The sequence below is a fragment of the Cnephaeus nilssonii genome (assembly GCF_951640355.1).
Source record: "Cnephaeus nilssonii genome assembly, chromosome: 6".
NCBI lineage: Eukaryota > Metazoa > Chordata > Mammalia > Chiroptera > Vespertilionidae > Cnephaeus > Cnephaeus nilssonii.
The window spans coordinates 638,913-659,968 of NC_137077.1; the positions used below are offsets into that span (position 1 = coordinate 638,913).

The 21,056-nt window shown below is 55.1% G+C and overlaps 2 protein-coding genes across 3 annotated transcripts; one reads left to right on the plus strand and one right to left on the minus strand.

Moving 5' to 3' along the window:
• Nucleotides 1-57: 57 nt before the first annotated feature.
• On the plus strand, nucleotides 58-11,187 carry ALG12 (ALG12 alpha-1,6-mannosyltransferase). The gene is made up of 9 exons (XM_079774573.1): nucleotides 58-674; nucleotides 745-877; nucleotides 1,704-1,877; nucleotides 3,074-3,268; nucleotides 3,659-3,762; nucleotides 4,375-4,598; nucleotides 5,788-5,957; nucleotides 6,042-6,117; nucleotides 6,198-11,187. Exons 1-9 carry the CDS (start codon nucleotides 507-509, stop codon nucleotides 6,427-6,429), a joined length of 1,476 nt encoding a protein of 491 aa, XP_079630699.1. The 5' UTR covers nucleotides 58-506; the 3' UTR covers nucleotides 6,430-11,187.
• A 155-nt stretch (nucleotides 11,188-11,342) lies between these two features.
• Nucleotides 11,343-20,975, minus strand: LOC307101445 (zinc finger BED domain-containing protein 4-like). 2 transcript variants are annotated; one of them, XM_079774409.1, is made up of 2 exons: nucleotides 20,797-20,975; nucleotides 11,343-17,011 (listed from the first exon to the last, which is right to left on the minus strand). In XM_079774409.1, the coding sequence occupies exon 2, from the start codon at nucleotides 16,680-16,682 to the stop codon at nucleotides 13,152-13,154; it is 3,531 nt and encodes a 1,176-aa protein (XP_079630535.1). In that variant the 5' UTR covers nucleotides 16,683-17,011; nucleotides 20,797-20,975; the 3' UTR covers nucleotides 11,343-13,151. The 2 variants fall into 2 exon arrangements, with proteins under 2 accessions (XP_079630535.1, XP_079630536.1); XM_079774410.1 differs by lacking the exon at nucleotides 20,797-20,975 and adding an exon at nucleotides 20,476-20,707.
• Nucleotides 20,976-21,056: the final 81 nt, after the last annotated feature.

The window sequence follows — 21,056 nt, forward strand, 5'->3', positions numbered from 1 at the left end:
GGCCCCGGGTCAGCGTCCGCGGGGGCCGCCCCCGGCGCCATCTTTACTCCGGGCGATCGGGGCGCCCGCGGCGCCGGCCGGGCCCTGGCGGCCATGTCAGAGTCGGGCAAGGGCTCCCCGCGCCCCGCTTCCCGGCTTCCGCCGCCCCAGTTCCGCCGCGGACGGCGAGGTCAGCGTGCGCTGCCGCGGGCGGGGCCTCGGGCGGGCGGCGGGGGTCCCGAGCCGAAGCTCCCGCGGCCTTTGCGCGCGTGTCCACGTGGGCCGCCGCCGGCCTCCTCGCCTCCTCCCCGGGCCCCGGAACCCGCGTTCCCCCGGCGCCCCGAGCGCGGCCGGCCTCGGTCAGGTCTTTGCTGTGACGTGTTGTGAGGCCGACGGACGCTGCGACCCTCCCGGTGTGGCCGCCCGGAGCCCACGCCCTGCAGGGGGCGCCCCCATTCTTCCTGGGAGCCGCCCCGGAGCCGCCGCGCGGAGGGTCCCCGAGGGGCGCGCGGGAGCTGCCGCCCAGGATGGCGGGGAAGAGGCCGCGGGGCTCGGGCCGGCAGCGCCGGCTGCTGGGGCTGCTGGTGGCCGTGGCCGCCGTGCACCTGGCCGCCTGCCCCTACACGAAGGTGGAGGAGAGCTTCAGCCTGCAGGCCGCGCACGACCTGCTCTACCACCGGCTGGACGTGGAGCAGGTGAGGCCGCGCCCGCGCCCCGCGGCCGCGCCCCGGCGCCCCGCCCGCGCTGACCCGGCCTCCCCCGCAGTACGACCACCTGGCGTTCCCGGGCGTGGTCCCCAGGACGTTCCTCGGGCCGCTGGTCCTCGCGGCGCTGTCCAGCCCCGTGGTCTGCGCGCTCTCTCTGCTGGGCACGTCCAAGTTCTACTCCCAGCTGACAGGTAAGGGCTGTGGCGGGGTCTGGTGGCCGCCGCCAGCCGGGGCCGCCCCGCTCCGTGTCCACCTGGGGCCTGGCTGCCTCGGCCACTCAGCAGGCGCTTCGGACACCGGTCGAGGTCGGACGTCAGCCCTTTCTGGGGTGCGACCCGGGACAGGGAACCCAGCCGAGCGCCCCTCGCGCCTGTGAAACGAGGGTGCCTGCGCCTTCCCGCCCGCAGGAGGCTGCCGGTGCAGAGCCTTCTGGGTTTTTCTCTGCCCCGAGCTCTGCAGCCTCCGTTTCCAGCCAGGAGCGCCGTCGTTCCAGTTCAGTGTGTTTTTGTTGCGTCCAAACCCAGACCGCGTTCACATTCCCCCACGGACGCCAGCACGTACGTCCTCTCTGCGCATTTGTGTGGCCTGACGGCGAGCTGTGACCCAGCCAGATCCCGAGGAGCAGCCGCTGGGCTCCCGAAGGCAGCCTAGGAGGCCGCAGTCTGCAGTCACACCGGCAGCTGGACATGCGGCTGGTCGCGGGGGCGCCGGGGAGCCCCAGGCGGGAGGGTGGGGACCTGTCTGAGCAGGTGGCGCTGGAGGTGACCCGGCCAGGTGAGGGCTTCTGGTGCCAGTTTCGGGCGCGGCACCCTGGCACAGACCCTGCCTGCCCTGCCCGCGTCTCACAGTCGCAGTGAAGTGTTGGGGCCGGGCCTTCCGTTCCCCACATGCAGTCGTGTTTAACACCAAAGACCCTCCCCTCAGGGTTGTTGTCCTGTCAGCGGGTCACCGACCGACCACTGCAAGTTGGCATCAAAGACGGCGTGGCCGGTCACACACCTGTCGCTCTGTGTTTAGTCAGAGCCGTCCTTGGACTCGGGGTGATCTTTGGACTCTGGACTCTGCAAAAGGAGGTGCGACGGCATTTCGGGGCCACGGCGGCCACCATGTTCTGCTGGATGACGGCCACGCAGTTCCACCTGATGTTCTACTGCACGCGGACGCTCCCCAACGTGCTGGCGCTGCCCGTGGGTACGTAGTTGACGCCCGTCAGGCCCCACGATGGCTCCTCTCGCCGGGTTCGGGGCACCCCTGCCAGGTGACGGGTGAGTGTCCTTTGAGGAGCGCCTGCCAGGCGATCGCTGCTCCCTGTGGGCCGTCGTAGAAACGCCCAGGACAGGACAGTGACAGGACAGCCCTGGTGACAGGACAGCCGGGGACGCAGTGGCGTCTGCTCTCAGCCGGGTGGAGGTACACTTCCAGGAGAGGGCGCACCCGGGACGGCCCCCTGTGCAGGGACCGGGGCAGGTGACAGCCCCCTGTGCAGGGACCGGGGCAGGTGACGGCCCCCTGTGCAGGGACCGGGGCAGGTGACGGCCCCCTGTGCAGGGACCGGGGCAGGTGACGGCCCCCTGTGCAGGGACCGGGGCAGGTGGCGGCCCCCTGTGCAGGGACCGGGGCAGGTGGCGGCCCCCTGTGCAGGGACCGGGGCAGGTGGCGGCCCCCTGTGCAGGGACCGGGGCAGGTGACGGCCCCCTGTGCAGGGACCGGGGCAGGTGACGGCCCCCTGTGCAGGGACCGGGGCAGGTGACGGCCCCCTGTGCAGGGACCGGGGCAGGTGACGGCCCCCTGTGCAGGGACCGGGGCAGGTGACGGCCCCCTGTGCAGGGACCGGGGCAGGTGACGGCCCCCTGTGCAGGGACCGGGGCAGGTGACGGCTCCCTGTGCAGGGACCGGGGCAGGTGACGGCCCCCTGTGCAGGGACTGGGGCAGATGGTGACTCGCTCTGGGTGTTCTGGCGGCGCCCCAGGCAGATTGGGGGGCCACAGGGAGGCCATGGATGGGTGGGTTTGGGGGTCTGTGCTGACCCGGTAGGGCGTGGCCTGGCCCTGGGGAGGGGTCCTCTGCTGGACACGGTGGGGGAGGTGGTGAGCAGGGCGCCATTCCCCGTGAACTGTGGGCGGAGCCAGCAGGACGTGCTGAGCGTAGCAGGACTGGAGTGGAGGACGGGAGGACGGCCGCAGTGGGCACTGCGCACGGAGCCCCGGGCTCTGGAGATACCCCGGGGTCCGGGCTGTGTGACGGTGCAGGATGCGGGGCAGGGGCAGGGGCGGGACGGTCCTGGGGGGCCCGGCCTGCGTGGGGGCCTGGTCCTGAGCGGTGTTGGCTGCCTCGGTGGCTCTGCGTGGCTCTCCCACGAGGGGTAAAGGTGCGCCTTGCGTTCACAGTGCTGCTGGCCCTGGCGGCCTGGCTGCAGCAGCGGTGGGCCCGTTTCATCCGGCTCTCGGCGCTGGCCATCCTGGTCTTCCGGGCCGAGCTGAGCCTGCTCCTGGGCCTCGTGCTGCTGCTGCTGCTGTGCACCCGGCGGCTGTCCGTGGCCAGGGCCCTGCGCTGCGCCGTGCCCGCCGGCCTGCTCTGCCTCGGTGAGTCGGAGTGCCGCCTCCGCCCGGAGGTAGTACTTGCTCTCGTTTCAGAAATGAGGAAGAGGTGGGAGGGTTGGGTTTTGTCACTAAACAAAATTCCTTTGAAATCTAAGCAGCATCAGAAAGTCCTTGCCATGCTGCCTGAGCATCCCCAAAGGCACTCCCCCCCCGCCCCCCCCCCCCCCGCTACGCCCAGGTCATGTGACCACAGGAAGATGCCCTGTGGGACCGAGGTCCCACACGCCAGTTCCTTCCTGTGAAGCTGATGGCTCGTGGGGACGTGGGCCTAGGACCTGGGACACGGGACACGGGCTGCCCTCCCCCCCAGCAGCCTGGTCGCAGGCTGAGCCCAGGTGCTGTCCTCTCCTGAGGAGCCCGTTGCTTTGCCAGGACTGACGGTGGCTGTGGACTCCTGTTTTTGGCGCTACCTCGTGTGGCCGGAAGGAACTGTGCTCTGGTATAACACCGTCCAGAACAAAAGCTCCAACTGGGGCGTATCCTTTACCTGCTGCTGTGGGACGGCCCGCGGGGCAGGGTGCCGGCGGCCAGGGCCTCGCTCAGGCCAGGCGAGGAGCTCTCTCACCCAACGGGGCACCTGAGGGGGGTGAGGCAGCGGCTATAGCACCAGGACCGGCACCTTCACCCTGTCCACCCAGGAGACCCCGCAGCGCGGGGCTGGGGTCTGCTCCGGTCCTGCCCACCCTGTGGAAACCGCCTGCGTTTGGAGCCCCAGCTTCCCCCTCGGTCCCGTGGCTCTGCTTTCTGGTGCTTCGTTGTGGGATTTAAACCCGAAGAAAGAACTGGGCCGAGTCCCCAGCACACCCATCACCCAGGACAGTGGTTTCCACGGAGAAAAAGGACGGGGAGGGAAAAGCCCTGCACAGCCTGGTGACCGTTCCCTGGACGTGGTGCTGCTGCCCAGGCCCAGGTCCGGGCCTCTGTCCCCGAGTGAAGGGGACCACGTGGTGACCTGAGGCCCAGGGGTCCGGGGCACCCCGGACAGAGACACCTGTCAGGGCTGTGTCTTCCCTGTGCTCCTGGCCTGAACCGACTGACAGGATGCATGACCATCGCTGACACGTGGCCTCCTTGACCCTCCCACGCAGACCTCACCCCTGCTGTGGTACTTCTACTCGGCCCTGCCGCGGGGCCTGGGCAGCAGCCTGCTGTTCGTGCCCCTGGGCCTTGTGGACAGAAGGGCCTTGGCCTTGCTCCTGCCGGCACTGGGGTTCGTGGCCCTGTACTCGCTGCTCCCCCACAAGGAGCTGCGTTTCATCATCTACACCTTCCCCCTGCTGAACGCCGTGGCCGCCCGGGGCTGTGCCTACCTGTGAGTGCTGGCTCCCCGCCCACGGGCTACCGAGGCTCAAAGGGGCGGTTTGCAAGGGAAACGGCGGCCCCGCTGTCTCCAGTGCAGCGGCCTTTGGGCCAAGCCGGGTCCGGAAGGGCCCGCACTGGCCAGTGGCGCTGCTTGGTCCGTCTGTCCCGTTAACCCGGACGCGTGTCCCAGGCCTGTCTGCGCGGGGCTGTGCTGAGCTCCAGGCTCGGTCACTGGGGGCAGCAGGAGGGAGGGTGAGGCGGGGTCAGGTGAGGAAGGGCTGCTCAGAGCGCCGGGCTGGCTCGCCTTGGGGCTGAGGAAGGGGCCCCCGTTCATCACTCCCAGCCAGCCACTTGTGAGCGTGGAGTCCTCCCGTGAAGCCCTGCAGTGGGGGGGAGGGTGCCGTGCACTGAACTCACCCTCCCCGACCAATAGTCCGCGTGGGGGCAGCAGAGCAGGTGGGTGGGGCCTGGAGAGAGGGACAAGCTGTGTCTGGCAGGAGGCAGCGGTGCATTGGGGCCTCCCTCCCCCCACAGGGACACAGCAGTTACTCCTGGACGTGGATCCCGGGACCAGGGTGAAGGTTTGGGTGGTGGGTTTGCATCTCAAAAGGCAGAAACAAGACTCAGACGCAAGCTCTGCAGTCACTGCCCGTGAGCGGCCCAGGGCCCCCCCCCCCCTCCCCCAGGCTGGGCTGGAGCACAGTGAAGACGGGCGGCGGTGACGTCGCTCACACACAGGCTCTGCAGTCCTGCTCGGCCAGCGCCGGGTTGAGAAGGGCTCGGCAGGGCCTGAGCGGAGTCAGGTCAAGGGTCCCCTGAGTTGACAGAAGCCAGCACCCTCTGATAGCCCAGGCGACAGTATTCTCTCCACAGCTCAGGTCTCTTGTGGCCTCTGCCTCGTCATGTCTGCCGGCTCCCTTACAAGCCACACGGCATTCAGTGTTTGGTCTCGGGGCTGTGCTCGAATCTAAGTCATAACTCGGGGTGTTTCACATTCTGATGTCAATTTTAGATTGTCATTTTGGGTGGACTTTCAGAGAAAAACTGCAAGGTAGTTGACCCAGTTTAGTAATTTATATACCTACCTGGGATGAACCTCGTTAGGACTCAGCGGAGGGACCAGCAGGTTCACATTCGTGGTGGCATTTCTCCCACCCGTTGCTGTCACTCACTCTCCACGAAACGACTGCTCTTCTCAGGCTGAACAACTGCAGGAAGTCCTGGCTGTACAGAGCAGGCTCCCTCCTCGTGCTCGGGCACCTCGTGCTGAACGCCGCCCACTCGGCCACGGCTCTGTACGTGTCCCACTTCAACTACCCTGGCGGCGTGGCCATGCAGCGGCTGCACGAGCTGGTGCCCCCCCAGACAGGTAGGTGCTCGGCTGTGCGGGACCCGCTGCAGCTCGGGCAGAGGCGCCGGACCCAGTTCTAACCACACACACCGTTTTCCCCAGACGTTGTCCTGCACATTGATGTGGCTGCTGCACAGACGGGCGTGTCTCGGTTCTTGGAGGTCAACGGTGGCTGGAGGTCTGTTCCTGCCGTGGGTGACTGCCGGTGGTGGGGCTGGCGTGGGGCCGTGGCCCAGGTGCACGTGTTCTGTCTTGCAGATACGACAAGAGGGAGGATCTGCAGCCCGGGTCGGAGCGCATGCTGGCCTACACACACCTGCTCATGGAGGCGGCCCCTGGGCACCTAGCCCTCTATAGGGACACACACCGGGTGCTGGCCAGTGTCGTGGGCACCACAGGGGTGAGTCTGAACCTGACCACACTGCCTCCCTTCAGCGTCAACCTGCAGACAAAGCTGGTGCTTCTGGAGAGACGGCTCAGGCCCTCCTGAGGGAACGCCCAGTGCCCGACAAGAACAGCACAGGCACAGCCACACACGCCGTGCCTCCTACACGGGCCCGGAAGGCTGGCCGAAGCCACCTCACCACCCCTGAGGCAGGGACCCCACGTGGGCACTGGACACGGAGCAGCCTGGGCACAGCCAGCTACCCTGGGAAGCTGCTTTGGGGGGGCAGCCACATCTGCTGCCCAGGGGCCTGAGCACCTAACAAGTGCGGCCTTTGGGAAGGTCACGTGTCTGTAGCTGTGAAGTCGGAGCCTCCACACCTGCGGGATGGAGTACCCCCACCGGAATCCCATCGTCCCAGGGACGCAGTTCCATCGCAAGGACATTTCAGACATACACGTTCACGTGGAATGAGAATTAAAGTTTGTACATCTTCTTAGCAATCTTACATGTGATGTTTCCAGAGAGTGCCTTCACCTAGGTTTTATATTTTATTGTTTTTAATATATATATATTTTCTTATTTCAGAGAGGAAGGGAGAGGAAGAGGGAGATAGAAACATCAATGATGAGAGAGAATCATTGATCGGCTGCCTCCTGCATGCCCCCTCCTGGGAATCAAGCCTGCAACCTGGGCATGTGCCCTTGACTGGAATCGAACCTGGGATCCTTCAGTCCGTAGGCTGATGCTCTATCCACTGAGCCAAACCAGCTAGGGCTAGGTTTTATTTTTATGTGATGAACTAGTGGCCCGGTGCATGGATTCTTGCACATTGAAAGGAAATTAATTAGAAGAAATATTTTAATATCGCTATTCATCCTTTCTCTATAATAGAAGTGTCAACCAAATTCACAATCAACAACAGATCGAAACACATGTTTGCAATTGGCGCTAGCGAGAGCTTTATGTGTATCGCACGTGCGCGAGTCAACTTAGCCTTTTATATATCTAGAATAAACTTGCTTAAGTAGACCTGCTTTCTGATTTAGCTAAACTTTTTCCAGCCCAGTGAAGCACCCCAACTTCTCTTTTAGGTAATTGTTAGCAACACATCAGTAAATATCAACACGAAGCAGATTATTATTGTAGATCACGCAGGGAGAACAAAGGGTAAACTATTTAACTGCAGCAGTGTTTGACTATATTCTGTGCAGTGAGAAAACCTGAAGTCATTTTCAAGGTCCACATTTCTTCTTTTCAGTCAAGTTTCTAAGCTTTCTAAATCTCTGTTTTCTGGCTAATCAAAGTAGGATTCCATTGAGTCTCCTATCTGCCTACTCCAGGACTTCTGTGAGGATCAAATGAGATGAAGCACGGGAAAACGCTTCACAGACATTTGGTTAAAGTGTAAAATGTTTGCACCTGGCTATAAAGCAAGTCCCTGGGCTGAAGAAACTGCAAGGAGGCTAGTCGCTAGGGAGAGGAAGCCAGGCGTTGCTATGTGACATCATTACCCAGTGCTCACGGCCACTGTTTCTGGACTGGGCTGGGCTGGGCTGGGGGCCGCATTTTGCGCCATGGCAGCGTCGGCTGCGATTTGGTGGGTGGTTGCTCTGGAGTGGTGGCGAGGCCTGTGTCCCACTTGGGGGAAGCCAAGTGTTGCTTTGTCGGCGCCAAGTCCGCGGTGCCGTTTCTCTGTAAATGGCCAGTGCACCTCACAGCAGCTCCTGCGTTGAGCGTCTGCCCCCTGGTGCTCAGTGAATGTCATAGCGACCAGTCAGGCGGTCAGACACTTAGCATATTAGCCTTTTATATATATAGATAGGGCACATTTATACTTTACTGAACCACATTTATTAAGTAGCCAAAGTGTGTCTGACACCGAAGTTAATACAAAGAATGGGGTGTCACTGCACATGTGTGCACACACATACCACATGCACACACATGCAACTCAAGTGCATAAAGACAAGCTAAAGAAAGTCTGAGCATTCGAGAGTGAGTTGCCTATTGCATGGCCTGGACCCCCGAATACCCTAGTGCAGTGGTCGGCAAACTCATTTGTCCACAGAGCCAAATATCAACAGTACAACGATGGAAATTTCTTCTGAGAGCCAAATTTTTTAAACTTAAACTTCTAACGCCACTTCTTCAACATAGACTCGCCCAGGCCCTGGTATTTTGTGGAAGAGCCACACTCAAGGGGCCAAAGAGCCGCATGTGGCTCGCGAGCCACAGTTTGCCAACCACGGTCCTAGTGTGTCCAGGAAAGACACTGCAGTCACTGTCGGCTCCACAGCAGCCGACTGGCAGACAGCAGACCCTCCAGCCCAGGGCCTCCTGCAGCTGTGCCACACGTGGCGCCCGCCGACCACGCGGCCAGCAGGCTGCAGGGCCTCCACCTCTGCCAGTCGGCACTGGGCACTGTGTGTGTGTGAGTCCTTCCCGCCCCCATTTATCAGTTTGTCTCAGTACTTGTTATTTATCTATGATTGGCATTTGTCACTCATTGATAATTTCTCAGCATTCAAATATTTGTCAATTATTGGCATGTGTGTCTGAGTTGCTGCTGGGCCTGATGGTCTGAGAGTCACCCCATCTATTTGTGTTCAGATTGTGCAGGATTCACTCCACGGGCTGTCAGGCTGTCACATGCCCCGTCATGGTAACTTCTGGAGCACTGTCCTACTTCTTGGCATAAGGTGTGCACTCTCGCTCTTCTAGGCCTCTGTCCACACCCTGGGACCAGCCATTTCTCTGAGGGCACCTTTTGGCAGGAAATGGTTTTACAAACCAAGATCTGGTACAAAATGTGCTCACTGCGATCAGGTCTGTTTCTAGGTCCTTCTGTGGACGGAGCGAGGCAGGCCAGGGTGCCACACGCACGCACACACACACGTGAACGAGAAATGGTGTGTGCCGACACCTCCAATCCCCCCAGTACATGGGCTTGTGTTTGTCTCCCCAGCCCACACCTGTCCCGGCTCCCACCGTGAGACCCTGACGCCCGCAACAGCAGGCGTTTGCTCAGCAGGGTAACCAGCTTTGGAATCGCTTTGCCATACGACTACGGAAACAAACCCGTGGAACAGAGCTCCGCTCTTTGCAGCCTTCACTCTGGTACCCATGACTGGGGTTCACGGTCAAACACTGTCCTTGGATTAGTCCCCTGGATGGTGGTGTGCTTCTCATTTTATTCATCGTTGGGATCACACTTTCCGTTTGCTTTAGTCTTGGGGTCTGACTTCCCATTCTTTCCAGTCAGTCGCCGTGGCCAAGGTCTGTGCAGGGATGTCACTCCCTCCATTTCTTGTCATTAATGCCCTGGTTTCCTTGGCTGCCCTGGGCTTCTGAGCAGGTAAGCAAACCTCCCTTTCTTAACGCAGGGTGGCATCCTGTACCTGCTCTCCCGGACCACCTGCAGTCACTCTGCCTGTCCCTGGGGGGCCTTTGTGATTGAGGCACCCCGTCACCCTGTGTATGTGGACGCCCATTTCTTCAATCTCCTAGGTGGGCGTTTAGGTGGTTGCCAATATTTTCAAACTTCAAATGATGCTGCTTCAACTACCCATATGTATTTGTACTTTCATATGGTTTACGGGGCATTTTCAAGGTAAGTTCCTAGAGGTGAGGTACTGGATCATGGTCAGTGCGTGTTAGCTTGGCTCAGTCTTACCAAATTCCTCTTCACGGAGCAGCCTGAGACTGAAAGGGTCGATTAAGCCTCATCAAGCTGCCAGTCTGTGAGGTGAGTGGTGCTGTCTCACAATAGATATGCTCTTCCTTCCTTGGAGGTGGTAGTTGGTATCTCACAGCTTTAAGGGCTCTCTTTTCGGTAAATTGTTCACATCTCTTGTCCATTCTCCTTTGGATTTTTGGTCATTTTCCTTTTACATTCTACAATTCTTCAGTTAGTGGGTGTTCACCCATTATTACAGTGTATGTTGAAGTAATCTCCCCATTTGTCTTGACTCTGCAGATGTTCTCAGCTTGAGGTTTTCATGTTTATGAGTCCTTTTTCCGGCATCATAGTTGGGAGGTACCCCCACTGGAGTTCAGCCTCATCTTGTCTCCATGGTTCTGTAGATTCTTTTTCACCTGTAGACCTCTCACTCGTTTGGACTTTGATTTTGTACAGTGAGGAGTAGGGCTAATTTTATCTTTTCCACATGGTGTGTACTTACTAAAGGTCCATCTTTGCTTCAAAGATTTGAAGTCAGAAACTGAACTACATTAAGATTTGACAATCCTATATAATAAAAGTCTAATGTGCTAATTGTCTGGTTGTCCATTCAACCAATCAAAACATACTATGCTACTGTTATGCTAAGGCTGCTCAACCGCTTGCTATGACATGCACCGACCACCAGGGGACAGTTGACCAGTCGCTATGATGTGCACTGACCACCAGGGAGCAGATGCTCCGACTGGTAAGTTAGCTTGCTACTGGGGTCTAGCCGATCAGGACTGAGTGAGACAGGCCGGACATGCCCTGGAGCCCTCCCACAGTCCCTCCCTGGCTGGCCAAACTCCTGTGTCCCTCCCCAGCCCCGATTATGCACCGGTGGGGTCCCTCGGCCTGGTCTGCACCCTCTCGCAATCTGGGACCCTTCAGGGGATGTCAGAAAACCAGTTTGAGCCCGATCCCACAGGCCAGGCTGAGGGACCCACTGGTGCACGGATTCATGCACCATGCCTCCAGTTACAAATAAAACTCCTTTAAATATCCGTGTGCAGGTTTTTGTGTGCATGTCAGTGTCCAGTTCCTTTGGGTAAATACCAAGGAGCATGATTGCGGATTATAAGGTGAAAATGTGTTTAGTTTTGTAAGAAACTGTCTCAGAGTAGACGCACTGTGTCACATTCCCACCAGCAGTGAAGTGTTCCTCTGCTCCACGTCCTCACCAGCATCTGGTGCCGTCAGTGTTCACTCCTATCTCTTCAATCTGTTTGGTGCCTTGTGGTACCTTGTTTTTTCTTGAAAGCCAGACAAGATACACCAAGTGGAAGGAGCTGATGTAAATAGATCTTAGTGACATGGTGGTGAGGTGGGGGGAGGGGAATGTTGTCTGGTCCTAAGATTTTTTTTTTTTAATTTATTGATAATGGAGAGAAGAAGGGAGAGAGAGGGAGAACGAAACATTGATTTGTTCCACTTATTTATTCATTCACTGGTTGCTTCCTGCATGTGCCCTGACGGAGATCAAATCTACAACCTTGGCATTCTAACCTTTATCATCCTAAGAAAAAGCCAGCGTGCTCCAACAGTAGAAAATGGCAAAGTTTAATTTCAGGGAACTGAGTTCCCCATTCATAAATATACCAAAACACAGTCAATGCAAAGTGAGATTAATAACAGGTACAGTATTTTGAGGAAACAACTTTTCTAAAATGGCACAGGCAATGAGTGACTTATTTCACCCAGCATATTTATTTGGTGTGAAATAAGAAAATGAACCTTTTCTAGATGTTGAAGCAAAAATTCTGAAGACTATTATTGTTAAAGAATCTGACAACTGACACTTCATTCTGATGTCCCTGGGATTCTAAAATACCCGTGATAGCTGAATCGTCTGTATTATAAGAAAAATCTAAACACCTAAGGCTATTCTTACAACTATAACATAACATTCTTCCCTGTTAATAAACCACTTCTTCTACAAAGAATTTTACACGTGATTTGATCAAACTGGGGGGCACTACACACATTTCAAAAGACAGCTTCAAAGTGTAGAGACACTAAGTCAGAGACCTGGAGGTTCAATCACCAGAACTGCTGTAAACCCGTCATGTGGTCCACAGGCAGGACAACAGGCAGCCAGGATCATGTTATAAATAATCAGGATGTCCCCGAGTTAACACCATGTGCAACCTCAACACAAAAACAGAACATGGGGAAATTCTCCTTACCAACCAATGTAACTGACATTCCATGATACTTTTGTTTAGTTTTGTCTTCAAATGCCACATCTCTGTTGTAGCGAACAGTATCTTCCAGAATATTTTCTGCACTCCTCACATACATGTAGGGTTGCAGGTAAAAACCACTCAGGATGGCTTCTACTCCACCTATTTCCAGATTTTATTTGACAGCCACAAAGGCTGTTTTGTTGCAACTAAAGCAATTTTTAACTAAAATACAGTACCTGATTTGTTTTTACATAATTAAAGGCTACAGAATAAAATTGTTTACATCTACTCTGTCTTCTAGTAAAATGAGTTACTAATCCCTGCTTTTGATAGTTTATTAAAGCTGGGGACAGGGAAACATGGAAGGATTTGGAGAGAAGGAGCAACAGGAAGAGAGACTCGGTGGGGCTTCGGTGGCTCACTGGGAAGTCAGAGAAAGGTGGTGGCCTTGGAGACAGGCTCAGGGTGCCAACCTGGATTCGAGGCTGCTGCCCACCACACTCCTACTTAAAAGTCTCATGGGATCCCTTAGAGTTTAGGAGATGCACACCTGAGAGGGGTGAAGAGGAAGAAGGAAAAGGCATGGGAGTGCTCCCAGGAGAAGACAAAGGTCAACCCCCAGCTTTTAAAAACCATTACAGTTATGGGTTAAAACCTAACCATCCTGTTTCATAATTAACAAGAAAGGTTATTTCTAATGGCTTCGAAAAAAACACACCGTGGTACCTGGCGTGAAGGACTAGGAGTAAGGCACATATAGACATTACGGTGAGACTGCAAGAGAAACTCAGTGTGGACCTGAGAGTGCCTGGTCTGATGTCCTCCTTGGCACCGACTGGTGCCAACCATCAGCCAGTAACAAACAGCTGGTGCCTAAAGAGCAACAACATCTTTAGCCTGGTGGCTCCATTGTGATTTCAATACTGAAAATATATTAATGGAAGATTCACTTTCAAAAAGATAAGTTTTTCAAAATGTTCCATCATGAGCCTGGACTGGCCAAAGCTACCGTTCTCAGTGGGTGTGCTGAACAGCCTTTCTGAAGGGACAATGCTCGGGGGACAACCCAAAAACCTGACGGCCAGGGCTGAGAGTCCCGGCCAGGCAGACTTCTTCAGGTTCCAGTAGGTAAGCGGGTCACAGCTGTGTTCAAGCACCTCCTCCTCCAGGTAAGACAGCACCATGGCCTCAGGCACCTTCATCTTCTCTCTCGGGCCTTTCTTTTTTATCTTGGCCATGAGTGACCAGAGGCTCTCGTCCCCACTGCAGTCTCTCGATGGGGAGCCTGGAGCACACCCATTGGAGACAGGTATGTCCTCTGAGGTAGAATTCAGCATTTCTAGTTCCCTGATTAAATCCTGCTTGTACTGCTCCGCCTCCTCCTCGGAGAACAGGGAGGCTTTGTAACGAGGGTCCAACAGTGTGGCAAAGATGTACCTGGGATCGTGCAGGGTGGCGGACAGTCGGCTCACCATGGCTTCCTTCAGAGACTTCAGCATGGTGTCGATGCCCATGGTCTCCTCAAACAGCATCTCGACTTTTCTGTTCAGAATGTGGATCATGGGGATGACCTGGCTGAGGGTAGACATGTGGCTGCTCATCTCCCGACTCGCAGCGTCAAAGGGCTTCAGCGCATGACACACAGACTTCATGACCTCCCACTGGTCGCAACTGATCAGTTCTCTGAAGTTACACTCGATGGACATCTCGTTAATGGCTCTCTTCTGCTCAATGAGCCGTTCGAGCATATGGAACGACGTGTTCCACTTGGACGGGACGTCCTGAATAAGATGGTGGGGCGGCAATTCATACTCCTTCTGCAGCTCTGCCAGTTTCTCTTTTGCTGCATGTGAGCGCAGCACCCGCTCACATATCTTCCGAGCAATGCTGAGTAAATTCTGCACCATTCTCTGGCTTTTAATGGCCTCGTTGACAATGAGGTTCACCGTGTGACTGAAGCACTGCACGCTGGAGTGCTCCCCTTCATTCAGCGTCTTTCCTATGCTGGGATTGTCAGTCACTGTAATGCCAACCTGAAGGCCAGTGGATGTCACCCAGGCCTCCCACCAACATTCCAGCTGCTTCTGAATGCTGTTGCCGCTATAGTCGCAGTCAATCTGTGACACGTCTAACAGTGCTGAGCAGTGGTGGTCCTCACAGTGCAGCCAGACTGAAGACTTGAAGGTAACCCAGTGAGCAGTGAGTGTCAGGTACTCCCGGGTCTGGTTACTCATCCATATTCCAGACGTGAAGTGGACCACACCACTCTCAGCCTCCTTAAGGTGTGACATGATGATCTGTTTCACATTATCGTACATTCCGGGGATAGCTGTCCTGGAAAAGTAGGAAGGGGAGGGCAAAGAGTACTGAGGTTTCAAGTATTCGAGCAGCCGGTTAAAGCCAACATTATCAACAAAAGAATATGGCTGAAGGTCAAGTGCAATCATTTCAGCTATGAGACTTGTTATCTTTTTGGCAACTGGATGAGAATCATACAACTTCTCATCAGTGTCGTCAAAGGAGGAAGCTCCTGACAATTCTGCACTCAGGGGCACGCTGACGCCTGGAGAAGACGGCAGCACGGTCTTGGGCACGTCGGTCTTCAGCACGCTGCCGTGGAACCTTTGCAGATGCCTCAGAAGACAGCTGGTGCCCAGGTTAGTCGGCTTCTTGCCCCTGCTTATCGTCCGGCCACAGTGCAAGCACACGACTTTAGTGGGGTCTGCAGAGCAGACAGAAAAGTGATTCCACAGCTTGGAGGTCTTTTTGCTGTGAACGGGAAACAGAACTGGACTGCTTTTGGTAACCACCGTGGGAAGGTCAGTTAATTTGGAGGACGTTTCTGTGGATGCCAAGGTGTTGTATGGAGGATTTGCCAAACTAGCCCCCAGGAAGCCCTTTTGGTTCCCAACAACTTCTGGGTGGCGCCTGTAGAGATGTCTCATCAGACAGCTGGTGCCCACGTCACCCTTCTTTCCTCGACTGATGACACAGCCGCAGTGTCTGCACACCGCCTTCAGACTGTCCATGGGGGCGAGGGAAAAGTGATGCCAGACCTCCGACTTCAGTCTCTTCATCACCTTTTGATTCTGTTGGAATACAGCACCAGACTCGACCATGTGAGGGCTCGACCCATCACCCTGCTGCTTCTCAGGGGAGGACACCAACGAGGCCTCGCCCACATCATCAGAGGATGACAGCACTGATGCATCTTCCATCGGCGAATCCCCAGGCTTCAGACGTGCTTGCAGGTGCTCAGTCAGCTGGTCAGGGGAGGAGGACGCCGAGGGGAACTCTTGTACCTCATTGCCAGGCGATGAGGACACCAAGCTTGGATCTCTCTCAGGAGGCAGGAGGGCAGGCAGCAGTGTTGGGGGCGTGGAGTAGGGAGGGGGCATGGATGCTCCCCTGCTCTTCTCCTGCAGCACGATGGCGCGGTGTGCCCGCCACATGTGCCGGATGAGGCAGCTGGTACCCAGGTCCTTCCCGTTTTTCCCTCTGCTGAACTCACTCATGCAGTGAATGCACACGGCCTTGGAGCTGTCCAGAGGGGACAGGTAGAAGTGCTTCCAGACCGCAGACCACCTTCGCGATCCAGAGGTGCTCTTTGGAAGTGGAAGGCTCTTTTCTGGCCCACTCTCTGCAGAGTCATCACGCTGGGCAGTGAGGAGGGGTTGGGGGGGCTCCACCAGGGCTTCTTCCTGCCTGTACTTCTCAGAGATGGACACATCAGAGGAGACCTCTTCAGAAGATAGGACAGATCCAGATTCCTCTGCCACTTGCTCAGAAGACGGGATCTTGGAGGCTATTTTCTGGACAAGTTTGATGGGTGACAGTACGGTGCCCTGGTCTCCAAGGGGTGTGGGCTGAGGAGGGAACACCAGTGCAGGGGAGGAGAGGGAGGCCAGGGTAGACACACTGCCTTCCTCCTGGATGAGTGCTGTGGGGTGCGCCCTCCTCACGTGCCGCATGAGACAGCTCGTGCTCAGATCCTTCTCGTTTTTGCCGCGGCTGAACTCTTTCATGCAGTAAACACACAATGCCTTCGTTGTGTCCTGAGGAGAGATGAAGAAATGTTTCCAGGCCGGAGACTTCTTCCTGGAGTTCATGCTGCGGCTGGACAGGAGGTTCTGCATCATAGCTTCCATGGCAACATCGTACAGCGTGCTGCTGTACTGTGAGAACAGGGCCCCGTAGTCATCCTCGTGGTCGTGGTCGGCAGGGAAACACTTCCCCGGGGGCTTACAGCTGTAGCTTGCTTCTCTGATCTCTGCCTGTTCATCACCACTGCCAGCTGCTTTCCTGTCCTCTTGTTCAGTCTTCAAGTCCACTCTTTCCAAACTGTGATTCGGAATTCCATCATCTTCCTCTTCTATTTTAAAATGTATTTTATCAGATACAAAGTCACCATCCCCTTGGGGGGGATGGGTTTCCTGGTTATTCTCCATGACTCAGCATAACTATTCTGGCTGTGTCATCCTGTTGCTATCTCAGGTTGGTAAGAAAATGATCCAAGTTCTCAGTTTGCCCCCAGACGTACATTATCTTCAGTGTTTTCAAAATAATTATATCTTTCGGGATGTTCATGAATATGGCTAATTGTACATTTTACTGGAAAACAGAAGATGTAACTCAGGAGCACATCATCTCAGGGCGCAGACCACGCTTTCCAGGAGTTGTATAAAGTACTTCTTGGTGCAGGTGCAAATTCATGCTGTGCAGACCTGCTTGTTGCCTTGGAAACAGGAATGCTGCCATCTTGATGGTCCTGCATTATCTACAAAAGATGAAATCAGGTCAAGCACTTAACTGATTTACACATTTCAAACCTTGTAGTGCCAGGGACCTATCAGCCTCAATTTGCATAGTAAAAAAATTCTATAATGGTAAATTAAAATAGAAAAGCTCGTTCTTTGACTTTTTTACAATTCACTTACACAATGAAAATACACCCAAACTGGACAATAAGTTAAAAAGTAAAGATAGAAATTTAAATTCTAATCGCCTATTATTAAAGGATTGGGGCAACACAGAAAAACCCTGCATGGTATACAGAGGTTGGTTGAGGCTAAAATTGATGTCTGTATCCGCCATCCATGTATTGGAGGCACCTGCTGCTCCTATAATCAGCAAAGCTGAACTCTGAAATCAATTTCATTCCCCTTTGCTATCAGAAAGGACACATCAATTAGGAGCTAAGAAGCCTGCAGCTAATCTCTGAAACAACCAATTCACAGACTAAACACTGAATGTCATTCAGACAAGGAGGTCCCTGCTTAAAACTCATCCAATATGTTTAAATCTATGAGTTTATAATATCAAAATAAAGTCAACTGGTCACCTTTGGAGGATGATAGAAAAATGATTCATTATTTTGAAAACGGATGCAGAAGTGAGCATGAAAGTGAGAATTCTCATGAGTGGGGTTTCCCATTCTCAACCTGGCAGTGCTTGATCAGACTTGGTGACTTACCAACATAAGGAGCACCTTTCAGTTAATGGTCTTAAATGCTTTTATAACTAAACTAGAGGCCCGGTGCATAAAAACCATGCACTGGAGGGGGGGTTCCTCTACCCAGCCTGCCCCCTCTCACAGTCCGCAAGCCCTCAGGGGTGGGAGGCGACCCAGAGATCAGGGGAAGGTGATGCCCCATTACACCTCTGCTCCTGCCACTGCTGGCAGCACAAGCCTCAGCTGGCCCTGGTTACCTGAGCCTCGAGCAGCCCTGCGTGGCTGGGCAGCCCCCATCTGAGGCTTGCCTGTGCCTTGGCTTGGCCCTGGGTGGCTGGAGCTGAGGGGACTGGGGGACTCCAGAGGCAGGCCTGGTGGCTGGCCTGGCCTTGCCACGCACCTGCTGCCCCGGCCGGGCTGAGGGGACTGGGCGCCGCCATCTTGTGGCTGTGGGTGCCACCATATTTGAGGGTGGGGCAGTCAATTAGCATATTTCCTCCTTATTGGCTGTGGGTGCCCCCATCTTTGAGGGCAGGGCAGTCAATTAGCATATTCCCTCTTTATTAGATAGGATATTATCAGTGATGGGCAACCTTTTGAGCTTGGTGTGTCTAACTTCGCCAAATTTAAATTCTAATCGCCTATTATTAAAGGATTGGGGCAACACAGAAAAACCCTGCATGGTATACAGAGGTTGGTTGAGGCTAAAATTGATGTCTGTATCCGCCATCCATGTATTGGAGGCACCTGCTGCTCCTATAATCAGCAAAGCTGATTCAAATTGAAGCACACTAAATAAAAACTACACCATTCAAATTGAAGCACACTAAATAAAAACTACACCAAGATACCAGGTCTCACTGGATCTGACGGGCAAAGAAGCAAAAGCTTGACAACCTCTGTCATGAGGCTGTGCAGAGTCCTTGTGGGGTGCATACCCATGCGGAAGACCTTGCATTTACCTATGGACCCAGCAATCCCAGTGCTAGAAACAGACCCTGACCACGGCCCTCACCAAGTACAAAACAACATCTGCCCAAGATTAATCCCGTGGCACTCCACAGCCAAAGGTTCAAACACAATCACTATAGACTGACGCGTTCATAGACACGTTGAAAAAATCAGCAAGACACACAAGTGTAAATGGTACTTGCAACCTGTTATGAAAGACAGGAGGGAAAGCAAGGGCAGCTATAGGTGTGTGCATGCCTATTTATGCAGGATAAAGCAGAAACATAAATGGCTGTCTATAAGTGTGGGAGATCGGGATGGGCCTGAGATTTCTGATCACATCTCGTATAATTTTTATTTTGAGCCATGTAATTATTTTGTACATAAAAATAAAATTTAAAAAATTCCAGCCCTAGCTGGTTTGGCTCAGTGGATAGAGTGTTGGCCTGCGAACTAAAGGGTCCTGGGTTCAATTCCGGTCAAGGGTACATGCCTGGGTTGCAGGCTCGGTCTCCAGTGGGGGGCATGCAGGAAACAGCCAATCAGTGATTCTCTCTCATCATTGATATTTCTCTCTCTCCCTCTACCTTCCTCTTTGAAATAAAAATATTTTTTAAAAATTCCAAATTCAAACCAAAGAAACCTAATTGTATATCAAAGAGGCAGTATAACCACATACAAAAGAATACTCATCAAGGGCTTTAAAATATGGTACTTTAATTATCCATCTTAAGCAGGACAAAGGTGACTCTGGACAACACAGGTTTGAATTGCCTGGGTCCACTTATAAGTGATTTTTTTCAATAAATACCGTAGTACTGTTTCTAATCTGTAGTTGTGTTGATCTCCGTCATTTTATACAGGGAACCTGAGGAAGTGGGGGAGGGCGGTTAGAACTGATCCCCCGTGAATACCAAGGGCCAACTAAGTTTCTGGGGAATCAAACTCCATACGTGGATTCTCAACTGCATAGGGGGTTGGTGTTAATATTCTTTGCACAGCATGAGTTGCTCATGTGCATTAAAGAACAGAGCAGTGTTCACATCCAACATCAGGATTTAACTGGAACAAGTGTCAAATAAGCGCCTGTCAAGTGGGCTACAAGTCTGAGCTTTCTTCCAACGGAGATGAACTGTGTCCTTTGAAACTATTTGAAGCTACATAGACTATCTCTAACTTGTCCTAGAGCTTTTCCCGAGAAAATGTCCATCATGACAAGCAGACAGAATCTAAGGATTACAGTTGGCACATTCCTCATGGACATCCCAGTGGGAACTCTCCGAGTCTGCAGCCAAACTCCTTAGCAGATTCCTCTCTCAAGACAATTTTGTTTCGTAACCAAAATTAATGCGTAATTGAAATCTGGCTCATTCATGGCACTAAAAAGGAAGTCCTACCAAGCCCTACTTTTATCACTGTTACTGAGAAAACATCAAAAATTAATATTTCTATAGTAAAAGTCACAAGGATGTCCTTGCTTTATTTAGCAAACTGGCCTCATTAAAGTCTAAAGTGGAAACTTTTAAATGTCCTTTTTTATTTTATTTTTTATATGTTTTTTATTGATTTCCGAGAGGAAGGGAGCGGGAGATAGAAACATCAGTGATGAGAGAGCATCGGGGATCCGCTGCCTCCTGCACGCCCCCTACTGGGGACCCAGCCGCCACCTGTGAATGTGCCCAGACCAGACTCTCACCCCGACCTCCTGGTTCACAGGCTGATGCTCAACCCCTGAGCCCCGCCGCCGGCTACAGCGGATTTTTAAAACTATGCACTTCACCGGATCACAGTCACTTCAACACAAGTAACTCCCCCTTTTTACGGGCGCGAGAACGCACTGAAGAGCCGCTTCCGGGGCTCAGCGAGGCCGGCGTCTCCTTTGACCACCTCAGGGGTTCCGTCCACACAGCCCGCCGCCCGGGACCCGCGCCCCGGGGGCGTCCGTCCGGCGGTGGTCTCCGCGCCCGCCCGCTGTCAGCCGGGGCCGGGGCCGGCCTCTGCCCGACGCTGACAAAACCGCGGGGCGCGGCCCGGCCTGTCCCCCAACACCGGCCTGGCCCCGACCCCGGCCTCGGCCTGGCCCCCGACCCTCGGCCCCGACGGCCGTGCTGGGCGCGAGCTCGCGGCTGAGGCGGAGCCGGCTCCGTCCGCGCACTCACCGCGGGCGGAGGGCTCGGGCGTCGGGTCCCGCGGTCTGCGGACCACGGACGCGCGGACGGACGCGCTCCCATTCACGAGCCGCGGCTTTGTCTGCCCCCGCGGCCCTCCCGCCGCCGCCGCTGACCACCAGGCTGCCCTCGACGCCACGAGACGGCGCTCCCCTCCCAGGGCCCCGCGCGGCGAGGGGCGGGGCCGGGGCGGGGCTGGGACGCGCAGGCGCAGTGCGCACCAGTCGGTTGAATCCCCGGGACTCGCAGAC